The 13,559-nt window shown below is 30.1% G+C and overlaps 1 protein-coding gene across 2 annotated transcripts in view; it reads left to right on the top strand.

Annotated features, from left to right (window-relative positions):
• The window catches only part of LOC142332259 (potassium voltage-gated channel protein Shaw-like), a 515,827-nt gene extending 503,283 nt beyond the window's left edge, over nt 1-12,544 (top strand). Inside the window, exon 7 of one of the 2 annotated variants that reach the window (XM_075378581.1) lies at nt 12,185-12,544. In XM_075378581.1, coding sequence (XP_075234696.1) covers nt 12,185-12,291 — 107 coding nt within the window. In that variant the 3' untranslated portion in view covers nt 12,292-12,544. The remainder of the gene's footprint in view (nt 1-12,184) is intronic. The other variant, XM_075378596.1, reaches the window with a different exon arrangement.
• Nucleotides 12,545-13,559: the final 1,015 nt, after the last annotated feature.

Genomic DNA, 13,559 nt, shown 5'->3' with positions numbered 1-13,559 from the left:
AGATTGTTTGAAATGGAAGATACTCAACAGTGGTACTCAACAATTAAGTACCACTGGTAAGAAGTTTTCAGTCAGCTCAGTTGTAACATATTGTAACAAAATCCAGGAGACTACAAACTTAAAACAACCAAGAGGTTTAAAAAATGTATTAAAATTTCCTAAAATGTTAAAATATTATTGTAAAAAAATTTGTGATTTGGTAACTACTTTTATTTCAAATCATTCCATTTTGAGTTTTATTGTGAACATAGCAAAACTGAAAAATCAAAATTACCTTTTTAATGATGTAAAAGAAACTGATGAACTGATGATGAAAAGAAAATGTGAATTAATAATTAAGTGAGAATGTGAATGGGAATGTGACAATGAAGTATTTAAAACAGGTGATTTTGAAGATGAAAGCAATTTGGATAATTATGTGTGTACTATCATACACAAAATCATGCTTAAAGGTAGCCTTGTGTATGTGCTTGAATCAACAGTTGGATTTTTACTTTTGTGGGTGGCCTAAATCCACTCACAAAAGCAAAAAGTATATTAAAAGCATTTCAATTATTTTCTAATAAAAAAATAGTAGATTACACCACACACCATAAAAATGGAGATCATTGAGACAGAAGAGGACTTACAAATGAAAATTAATTTCTTGCATTCTTAGGCTGTTACTGTTGATGGGTGCAGATATAATGAAATATCCAGCATCTCATAAAATTTGGTCCAACAACTTTGGAAGACCAGTACATGTAACTACAGTAAGCAGAATAATCTGTTTTATCGGTTAGATTTGATGATAAAATAGTAAACCTGAAAAAACCAGATTGTAGTACCAGCTCATTAATAAAATATTTTTTAATTTAACCTAATTAAATTTATGTTTAATTTAAATCTTAATATTACTTTCATTAATTATATTTTAATAATTATTATTATTTGAACTAAATAAGACTTTTTAAAGAAAGTAGTTATTTTAAAAGTGATATCTTATTCCCTCGGGAATCCTGGTTACCAGTGAATTGTTTGGGAATCATAGGTTCATTCTACTTCATTACATATAAGATGATCTTGTGCAAATTTCAAATGTTAAACATAAGTACTTCAACATTTATAACCCATTATATAACATTTTTATTTTGATTAAACATTCAATAGCATTTTTTTTTGTTGTATATATTTTTATGCATGTTCCTTCAACAGATTAAAAAATTAAGCAATATGTTGTTGTAATACATAACATTTCAGGTTATATAATAGTAATATAATAATAATAAGTATAATTATATATAATTTTACAATATAAGTAATAAATTAATATTTAATATTATACAAATTATTGTAAACATATAACACTGTAAGTAGAATATTTTTCAAATGTACGGATGTTAAGAAGGTTCACACATGTCAACATTTAATGAACGTTACTGTTCATTCTGATTTATAATTTTAATTTTATTTATTTTTAAGAGCATAGATATTATAATTTTGTTGGTAGTATTTATGACAAAGTATGACTGGATGTTGGTTATAAATCGGTTAAGTGGACTGTATAATAAAATGACACATTTTGAATGTAACTGACACTGATTGGGATCTTTATTGTATAGATTAACAGTGATGGTAATTGTATACCATTATACTAAAGAAACTTTGTGAATAAAACACAACTGATCGACGCTATGTCCACTTCATGAACCCAACTCAACTCAGCTGAGAGAGTAACACACATGAATAAGGGACAGGGAAACCCCCCCTCCTACACCATACACACAGACATGCACAAACATACAGAAAAATACCCAATGTGCCCCCCCCCCCCTTGAAGGAACACCTTCAAAAAAAAACTAATTACATTAATGTCAATACATGAGACTACATAATAAAAAAAGTAAGATATAAACATAATATACAAGAAAATCATTATGTAACAATAAATCTATTGTTCTGGTAATGGACATATTTTTGAAATTGGTCTTTTTAATGTTCTGGTCGAAGTTTTAAGTGTCACCACACACACTTTTCTATTGTTTTCAGGATGTATATTGATGACACAAGTCATTTTTCATTGGAGTGGAGAGAGGTTGTCCTCTTTGGTATTTGGGTATTTGACCAAATTGTTTTCTTGCAAATCTAGAGTGGTTTTCTCATTTTGTTCGTTGCTGAAGATTATTCAGGTACTCACTGGACCAACGAGACCAAACATGCTGAATCTGTTGCCTCTGATTAAGTTTATTTACAGGAAAGGGTTGCAAATTTGTTTCTGGAAGGCTGCTAAAGATATCACCTCTTAGGAAATTTGCCGATGTTAGATGAGAAACATCGGAAAGGTCGTCCGATATTGGAGTTAAAGGTCGGGAATTTAAACTTATCTCGATTTGAGTCAGTCCCATTATCTGGGTGATCCCCTTGGGATTTTCTTTTAAACATTTTATACATTGATGAAATATTCAACTAAGTTTTTTTCCTCTAGTAGACCAATATTTTTGTTTAATCACGTTCAGTAGGGATTGTGGTCCAATATGCACATTTTTGACATGAACGTGTCGGGTTATCACATCAATCAGGATGTGATTATTTGGTAAAATGTAAAATGACAGGGTTCCTTTGGTCAGAATAGAAGCTGGAATTCTGTAAACGACCTCCGACTCTTAGTACATTGTTATCATCGAGTTATGGATTGAATGGTTTTAGTTGATTATTGTTTTGAATTGGTTTCAAGGATTTGAAATCACTTATTTCCTTGGAGAAGACATTACGTTGTAATAATGAACTTGTGGTAATTTTCGTTAATTCGGATAAATGCAACGCACCACATAATTCTAACCTCGGTAATGAAACCCTTTTTAACAGAGCTGCGCTTGACTTTGATGTAATTAAGTTTACCGTGATCTTGTTTGATGCATCAGTGGATTTCAGAAAAATACATGCACTATACGCAGATTCAGATGCATCCGAAAAACCATATATTTCAACTTAACGAATTTATTTTGTCTTGTTTGTGGGGCATCTGGGAATTTTCAGAGTGGCCAATAACTGAATGGATTCTTGAAATGAATTCCATTTGTTTAGCAAGTCCTTTGGCATCTCATCATCCCAACCAACCTTGCAAAACCATAGATTTTGCGTAATAAGTTTTGCAATGACTACAAGCTCAAGTAATCCCAAAGTATCAAATATTCGTCCGATCGCAGCTAAGATTGTTCGTTTTGTTGGATTTTGACTTTGACTTTTCTTGTGGAATAAGGACTGAAATGCATCCTTCACAGGATTCCAAATTAGTCCCATAGTTTTAACTCTAGGATCTTGATCGATGTTGCAATCAGTCTGTTGTACATCTTTACACAAAATATCGAACATTAGTTCTTGATATTTGCATACCACTTTCTGAAGTGAAATCCTCCAAGACTAGCAAGATTAATTTGAAATCTCTGAAGTTTTGATTCTTGAAGTGAAGATGCACTTGTCATAAAATCATCAACATAAAAGTCGTCTTATCATTTCAAAAGACGCCCTTGAAAATGTTCCTTTTCATCTAAAGGTAATTACTTTAATGTTCTTATTGCTAAGTACAATGCACTTGAAGTTTCATATGTCATGGTTAACAACTTATATGTTTTTATTTCTTCATTGAAGTTTTCACGCCATATTATATGAAGATTTGTTTGAGAAGCATGGATTTTAATTTGCCTATACATACTTTCTATGTCAGCTTTTAATAGTATATTCATGAGTTCTGAATCTGATGATAATGCTGATTAAATGTGACTGTACTGTAGGTCCAACAATGGATAAGTCATTTAGTGAAATCCCAAATGTTGTCTGACTGGAAGCGTCAAAAACTACTCTTACTTTCGTTGTGAATGAATCTTCCCGTATAGCACAATGGTATGGAATATATGATTTAGACTTTGCAACTTCTTCATCTGATATTTCGGTCATGTGCCCTAGGTTTTTGTATTCTCTCATGAAGTTTATGTATTGTGATATCAATTCAGTGTTTGTATTCAGACGTTTCTCAAGCGAAAGAAGCTTTCGCTTGAGAAACGTCTACTGCAGTAGTTCTTGATTCACCAAGTTGGTTTACATCACCTTTCAAAGGGATATTCACACAGTATCTTCCATCCATAGACCTTGTCGTATTATTTTCATACAATTATTCACAAATTCCCAAAATCTTTTATTGTTTTCATTGATGTGATAAAAAGCGGATAGATTGCATACAGATGTTAAAATTGTTGAATGCTGATCAATTGATATTTTACCGGAAACTACCTAGCCAAATAGGGTATTTTGAAATGTTGGATTTTATTCACTTGCTTTAATGTTTCCTTCTCATAAGACATCATAAAAATAATTCTGCACCAAGATGTATGTCAATGTCACTTGGTTTGTGAAAATCTGGTTCGGCCAGTAGCAGATTCTGTGGTAATTGCAAACTTGATTTTCTGATTTGAACTGTGGGTAATTGCTGAGTGATAATACACACTCGATATTCGCTGCAAATCCGTTTACTCTTGATTTAATAACACATTTCACGGAATGAGTTTTAATGGTTGCAGCCTTGCCTATACCCTTAACTTGTAATGCTTTTCTTTGATGGTAGTCTTAAAAACTTAACAGTTTTCTCAGTGATAAAATTTGACTGCGAACCGCTGTGAAGTAACACGCTACAATAATGAGAATTACCATGTATATCTAACAGTAAAACAATGGCTGTTGACAGCATGACAACAATGTTGGATTGCTTCGAACTAACATTTGACGTAGATACTATTGTTTGTTATGGAATTACTACTGGAGAAAATTCCTCACCGCTGGCAGAAATCTTATTTTGTGTAACACTAGAATTAGGTCTGATGTAATGCAACGAACCATTATGTTTTTTGCCACAATGTTTGCATGAGCCTGCTTGATAGACTATAGTTTTATGCTGACTGTTTAGACAGTTCAAGCACAGACCACATTTTTTAAACTGAAGCTTATGGTCAGGAAATGATAACGTTTTAAAAGCTCCACAAAAATAAATTGGTGTTGCTATTGATTACATAAAAAACAATGTTTTGTAAACATATGACAATTTTCGAATAATGTATTATTTTTTTAAATTATTTAAATTTTGGTAGTTGCACTTTATTTGGTAATTGATTGTTCATATGCGATTTTTGAGACTTGCTAGTTTCAACTGATTCCATAACTTGACATTTATGTTGCAGAAGTGTGTATAATTCGGACATTGTTGGCAACTGATTTATTTCTGAGGAATTTTCCCATTCGCGTAAGGTAGCCGAATCTAATTTGGTAGTAATTAGACGAATTGAGAGTGTATCCCTTTGCTGAGTTGGTTGTCCTGATCCGGTTAGAGTACATATGTGTTTTAATGCACTGTCTAAAACTTTCGTAAAAACAAAAACTTATTTCTATAATTTTTAGAGAGGTTGAATGTGCACTTACATGTTTATTAATAAAAAACCCTTTATTGCCATATCTGGCCTTTAAAAGTTTCCAAGCAACCTCATAATTTTCGGTTGAACTTTCTAAAGAAGATAGAATTTCAGCTGCTTCACCCTTTAAAGAACATCGGAGCTAATGAAAATTAAAAATTTCTGACATTTCATTAGAATGAATGAGTGACACAAACGTGTCATGAAATGACACCCATTCATCCTAATTTCCGCTAACGTGGGAAGTTTTACGTCTGCAAGTTTAACTGACACGGATTGCATTTTTGCTGGTTTGATTTCCCTGCTAAGTGGAGTTTCATATGATTTAAGAAGGTCTTGTGCTGCAGTCGTTAATGAGAAAAATTTATACTAGTAATTTCCCCCTTCTTCAATTTGACTGTAATTCTATTTTTCTTGACTGTAATTCTTCTTCATTCTGTAATTCTATTTGTAGTAGAATTTTATCAAACTCAGACCAATACTCTTCAAGCTTAGCGAGTTCAACTTTTAATTCTGTAATTTCATTTACATTTGATACTGCAGCGAAATATGTTTTGAACCATATTAACTTAACATTAACCAAGCCACGTTCTTTAACTGATTGCTTATTTCAGTCACTTTGCAAATGAAACAAAAAAATAATAATATTAGTATAATAGCCTACTGTATTTTTGTTAAGTATGAAACAGTTTATAGAGACATGTGATAAGGAATTGGACTGAATAATATTATGACTATGTAGGCTAACTAAATAAATAAGAATAAATAATGATTAACCACTTAAAGTATGTAATTTGTGGTTGGATAAATTGTATAATAAAGGAAATTTGCTATAACAATTACGATTCACTATACAAATGTTTGGCAACAGATTAGAAAATAACATGCCCTACTTGCTGACTGCAGCGATAAAGTAATTGCAGTCATCAGCTTATCTTCAACGGGAATGTAGCAGCGTTATGTTACCTTTTCTTTTTCCTGTTTAGCCTCCGGTAGTTACCTTTCAGATGATGAATCCTTCAGAGGATGAATGAGGATGATATATATGAGTGTAAATGAAGTGTAGTCTTGTACAGTCTTAAGTTCAACCATTCCTGATATGTGTGGTTAATTGAAACCCAACCACCAAAGAACACCGGTATCCATGATCTAGTATTCAAATCCGTGTAAAAATAACTGATGTTACTAGGACTTGAACGCCGGAACTCTCGACTTCCAAATCAGCTGATTTGGGAAGACGCGTTCACCACACAGCGTTATTTACTTGCGCACATGTATGGGTATCGACGCAATTCCTTTCAGCAGCAATAAAACCTGTCCGTAAATTTATACATCTTAATTATAATATAGAAAAGATCACAGAGTACACAAGTACTCTGAAGAGATCACAAGTTGCATATCTATTTCGGTAAAAATGATTTGGCCCAGAGAACCAATGGATGCTGGTTATAAATCGATTAAGTAGACTGTATAATAAAATGACACATTTTGAATGTAACTGACAGTGATTGAGATCTTTATTGTTTAGATTAACACTGATGGTAATTGTATACCATTACACTAAAGAAACTCTGAGATTAAAATATAACCGATCGACGTTATTTTTTTTTCTTGTTTAACGTCCTGGATCACCGTTAGGTATTGCTTCAGAGGATGAGATGAATGAGTTGTAGCGAGTATGAAAAATGCCCTACCTGACTGGGATTTGAACCCGGGTCCTCCGGATGAAAGCAGAGACGCTACCACTCGTGCCATGGTGGTTGGCTGATCGATGTTATTTCCACTTCATGAACCCAACTCAACTCAACTGAGAGAGCAATACACGTGAATAAGGGAATGGGAGAACTCCCCACTACACTGTAGACACAGACACACATGTACATAAAGAAAAATATCCAACAATGATAGTAGTTTATAATATTAACCTACTCACTTTCAAATTAATGAAATTTTCTGACAAAGGTATTTGAAGCTAATTATCAACACCTTCTTCAATTTGTAATCACAGCACTAATATTAATAGTACACTTAAAAAGCTCAGAATTCCTTTAAATATAATTAAGCTCTACATTCAATCTACATTGTAGTAGTTTAAAATATGTAAGTTAATGTCAACCCAACCACACTTATAGACAGCATACTATGTAAAATATAGAACAAATTTTAAAAAAATACAAAAGTACATTTATGGACAGAAAATTCATAACAATGTCAGTAAATATATACCGGTGAACATTTGAAAAGTTACCACATTTGTTACTCAACAGCTATCAGTCCCATCGTATTTCTGTTTGCAAGCATTTATACCATTCTCGGGGGGGTAACCCTTGTAAAATTATTTTCAAAGGGGTGGAACCCACCCCCTTCAATACACCTACTCCAACTCTAAAATCTTAAATAGTAATGTTAACATTTTTTTTTTTTGTCTTCAGTCATTTGACTGGTTTGATGCAGCTCTCCAAGATTCCCTATCTAGTGCTAGTCGTTTCATTTCAGTATACCCTCTACATCCTACATCCCTAACAATTTGTAAAACAAATTGTTATGTAGAGGATGTAGATTAGAGAACAACATACATAGAGGAACAACATTGTTATTATTTAGTTACATTAATTGACAGCCCGTAAAGAAATAATGAATTTTGGTGAAAAGAAAATTAAAATTCGCCCACCCCTTTGCTCAGTAGGTGTGAAAAACCATTTGGTGTAGTACTTTATTTAAATTTCAGTCCAACAAAAGTAACTATAAAATTACATTATATCACTTCTTAAAACCATTTGAAATAATAATAATAATCTGTGGATTAAAACTGTGAAAATTATCTTTTAAATTACCAATACAAAATTTTGCCCTTAAATATTTTATAAGTTTTCAGGGGTTGAAAACTTTTTTGTTTAACGAAATGATGTAGATTGTGACACTTCATTGGAAGGCCCTTTGAACGACAAGCAATTTTGTATAGATAAAATACAAATTGGTTCACTGATGTTGAAGTTATGATTAAAAATGTGTTTTTTTTAGGTTATGTTTGTTAGAATGTTACTGACCCAAAGCATTACATCTGAAATCCTCCGTTCTTGTTAAAAATGTGAGTTTTAGGTTTCACTGGCATTGAAAAAAATGTAGGGGTGAGTGAATTTTAATTTTCTTTTCACCAAAATTATTTTTTTTGGGCTGTCAATTAATGTAATTAAATGTTACCATTGCCATTTAAGATTTTTGAGTTGGGGTAGGTGTATTGAAGAGGGTGGGGTGTTCCACCCCTTTGAAAATAATTTTACAAGGTTACCCCCAAAAATGGTATAAATGCCTGCAAACAGAAATACAATGGGATTGATAGCTGTTGAATAATAGATGTGATAACTTTTCAAGTTATCACTTGAAAGTTATAACAGGTAAAGTATAAGAAAATTATTGCACAAATTAATATTTATTATTATGTTACTGTTTTGTTAGGTTGGATTAAATATGTATATCCTAGAGATATTGCCTGGGAAAGCATATTGTGATAACTATGTTTAAAAAAAAATATAGTATTTTTAATTCTAAACACACATGTGTATATATATTGTATTTTTTATAATCAAAAACCATCTTGAACAACCCAAGTACAGAATTACAAAGGAAAGGAAATGACATTTACCTTATTTTTTTTCTTTTCTTTGTTTCAATAACACTATCATGGGATCCCGCATCATCGGTTGTATATAAATTATATATCAAACAACAATTTTTTATTTATAAGAATATAAATTAAAAAATTAAAATTACTATCATAAATAAAAAACATAAGTCAATTAAATAAAATAACTACATATATTTAAATATGACGTCAACTAAGAATTAAAAATTAAAATTAAATTTAAAAATAAAATAATTAGAAAATTTATACCATGTAATCTGGCCAGCCAATGTTACATTACTGAGTGGATTTGAAATTATTTATATACATTCTGATTGTATCTATTTTTATCTAAAAACGTGATGCCATCTGTTGCTACTTTTATAAGAGTGTCATCTTCATCTGCTGTCTGAAAGTTGATCAAGTTGGAAATTCTTTTGTACTTATATATATATATAATATCTCTCCAAAAGGTCCAAACTTTTATTATTATTATTCAAATTAAATTTCCTGATTTCCACTATTTCCAAATTTATCCAAATATCAGATACAGAATATTTGTTATTAATAAGGTGGTCAGCAACAGTAGATTAACCCAATTTACCATTTTTATAATTTCTGATATGTTCTGAAAATCTAGTTTAAAAGTTAAAAGACATATTAGTTTTACCTACATATATATATGGTCACAATCATTCTTATTAATATTGACTTAGAAAAAAAAAAATTAAATAAATAAATATATATCAATTATATTTTGTCTTTTTTGGACTAAAAAACTGTGCTTACTATTAAGGATGAACTTTATGATGTCTTTTCTAGAATACTGACACGATGTTGAAAATTAAAGACGTACCACCAAATAATTTGAAAAATGAGGTACCATAAATATTTAAAAACAGTAATTTGTATTATACAACTTTTAATATTACATATAACATTACAGAAATACATTGAAAGATAAGAACCAAATGCATGTGTGTGATATGACCCATACATATTTTCAATATTATTATAGTGTTCTCAATCATTTGTTTGTTTCCTTTTGCACTTTATTTTGATGCAATGTATTATATTTTGTTCTGTTGAATTAGTTTAGTGTAGTTTCTTTGATCAAAGTAACTTCCCTTTTTATTTTTATAAAAAAAATGTTTAATGTAGTTGTATCTTTGGGTTTTGTTGATAGTCGGTTACAGTTTCTTTAAGCAGTCTGTCAGTGTATTAATTATAGATGTACAACAGATATATTTTGACACAAACTATTTATAAGTTTAATTTTTTTTTAATTATCTGTTATTCTTATGTTTGACATTTTGTTCTGTTATAAGTTCTATTCATTAAAAATTAGCTGATTTATGAGAAATTATTGATTTTAAGTATATTCTAGACATAGTAATAGATACATGTTCAGAGGTCTGGATTGTCAGTTCATTTATCGTACCTTCTTCATCAAAATACTGCATAATTCTTCAAGCAGTGCAAAGACCTAACTTTACCATGCTTAAAACCAAAATAAAAGTTTTCAGTTAATGATGTGTATATACATGATGTATATATAAGTAGTATTCAACAACTTATATATACATCAATCATTTATAAAATTTAGATTGTATATTTTTTGAGCTTGTAATATGATTATAATTAAATAAAATCAAAAAAGAAAATTTTGCTTCACATTAGCTGGAACTTGAGTAAGATTCTGCTGATTGTTGTCTCCATCACCATTCATGTTTAGTTATAACCAGTGAAATATTATAATACAATGAATATCACTTATGTCTGTTTCTTTAATTTATCATTCTTAAAGCTACAATTAACAAAAAATATTTTTTTCTGGGCTGCCATACAGCTTGCTGAAATGCATTCTCATAGCCTTCTTGAATGATAACCAATTTCCTGAAATCACTTCAACATTTGACTATAGGTGATGTAATAACTGAGCTTATTTATAATAACTGAGTAACATACTACTGGCTCTAGCCATCACCAAGTAGTAAAATAAAGTAATTATCCTTATTCTTCAACTCAGGTTCTATTCACTCTGTATCTATTCATAATAACACGCTTGAAAGGAGACAAAAATAAGTAATAATTTTTATTAAAACCTTTACGTCAAACATTAATCAATTCAAATAATTAGCTGAAGTAAACTTAAAAAAAAATATTTAAAATTTGATAAGATATTGTTTATATTTGAATATTATTGAACATATTATTTGAATAATTGTTTTAATATCACTGGACAATGTTGCTTATATTTGAAAATATATAAGATGAGACTACAATAGATATGAATTTACCTAACTATAAAGTACTAGCAGGTGATTAAATTCTATAACTATTATAATACTTGAAGTGTTACATTAATCTTGATTAAAATTTATTTTTTTTAACAATAATAACCTCTTGATTGGTGAACATAATGCTTTCTACCAATTCAAAAAGCACCCATTGTGAAGCATTAAGATTTCATTCAGCTATACAGTTTAGTGTTTGTTAAAACCTCTGTGTGTTACAGACCTGTTGTCTCAATAGAACACTAGAGTTTGAGCACTGGAACAGCAGTTGTGCAGAATGTTGTACAACAAATTATTAAACATTAGTATTCATTCATGTGGTGTTGACAGCAGTATTAACCTCCAAAAACTCATTAATAATGTAGATTGATATGAAAGAATCCTGTTCTTACTGTTTTATTCCTACATTTTAATTCAAAAATTATGTTTATACTAAGATTTACTGGATGAGATTTTTCTTTTTTTAGCATTATTTTATTAAGAACAGAAGTTATAATTAATACTGAATAAAAAAATAGCAATGAAAATTATGAATGGAGGAAGCCACCTAATGCAAAATAAAATGATTCCAATAACTCTACATTTGGAGAAATATCAGTTATGACATTCTCATATTCTACAAAGAGTACAAATTAGAAGATTTTCCTCCATATTATAATAATTAAGAGGTTAAGAAATAAATTAGTATTAAATTAAATTATTAAGTTAATTAAATAACAATTAATTATTTCTTTTCCTACTTTTGCAGATTTTTTTAATATATCAGGCTTTAATATATTATATCCTTCTTTCCTTTAAATAATTAATAATGATAAACATTTTTTTTTCAGTGGGAATGACTATGACATTAAATCCAAATGGTGTAGGGGTTAAAGTGGAGCCAGTGAAAGGTAACCATGAAGCAACATCTTCCGCTGGCAAAACTGCCAAAACCTGATACCAGACTGAGTTAGGTACTATTTATTGTACTTTACAAGTGCATATAATTATTATATCACTATTATTATACAACAAGCATGAATACTATTCAATTCATGTATATTTTACTATTGGTATCCAATATTTTATAAGTGTTAAAAAAAAAATATTATTAAATTGTATAATTTAATCAGAAAGGCTTTAATCAGTATTAAAAAGAAGAGCTTGTGCAAAATATTGAAAGTTTTTTTTTATTATAGTATAATTACAGGAAATTTACTTAAATTTTTTAATGCGTAGTAGGTTTTGCAATATCATGCATGCTTTACATATATCTTAAATATTTATTTTCTAGAACTCTTATTCCCACAGCTTTCCTCGCTCTTTATCTGTCATTACTGCAGCTCATTATATTTGAAAAACTCTGACCACTTTCATTTTAAGAAATAAATTTTTTATTTTCAGTTACATGATATTAATTTAAGCAATTTAAATCCTTCCATTTATGGGTGATTATTTTTATAATGATAGAACGTAAATTTTTTTTTTAGAGAACTAACAATTTTTTGTCAGCATTTAAAATTATTAAAAATTAAATAATAATATTAATGTGTCAATCGGGTGAATTTAATGCTTTTGATAATAAAACCTTATTCACAAGATACATCAACTCTAAGGCTAAAAAAAAAAAAAAAAAAAAAAAAAAAAAAAAAAAACTGTCAAGACATGTATATAGCATTTGCCATTGCAGGATCATACGAGTACATTTCATTTATGTATATAACTTTGTTACTGAATTTTTGTTTACAGTCTTTATCCTTGGTAAAAAAGTTGACTACACGGTAGTAGGACTTTCATGTCACGAGGCTTAGTGCGTTCAACTACAGCTACAACTATGGGTTGTTTCTGATGCACGGCTTACACACCCATACACACACAGAATAATTGAAAATATTTATAATTTTATTTAAATATATTTTTTCATTTATTTAATTCAATGATTCTAAGTAAGTGCACGCGCATACCGTATTTAATTTGTGCAGGTGTGACGGTACTAGTAAGCAACAGTCGGTACTAACTAAACTAATGTAATTTCACAACTTACATAGAACAAATTCTGCTTGTATGGTCGGCAGACTGGTGTTGCCTTGAGGCTTAACGCAGCAGGCACCGAGTGAACTGGGCGATCGAGTTCAAGATCCAGCCACACCGCATTGAATAACATTTTTACACCTTAAATATTATTTATTTATTTAATTTTACTACCCCACCTGCGACATCACAATA

Source organism: Lycorma delicatula, chromosome 1 (assembly GCF_047948215.1).
Source record: "Lycorma delicatula isolate Av1 chromosome 1, ASM4794821v1, whole genome shotgun sequence".
NCBI classification, from domain to species: Eukaryota; Metazoa; Arthropoda; class Insecta; order Hemiptera; family Fulgoridae; genus Lycorma; species Lycorma delicatula.
The sequence above is the reverse complement of the archived record's forward strand: the minus strand, read 5'-3'. Positions and strand labels throughout refer to the sequence as shown.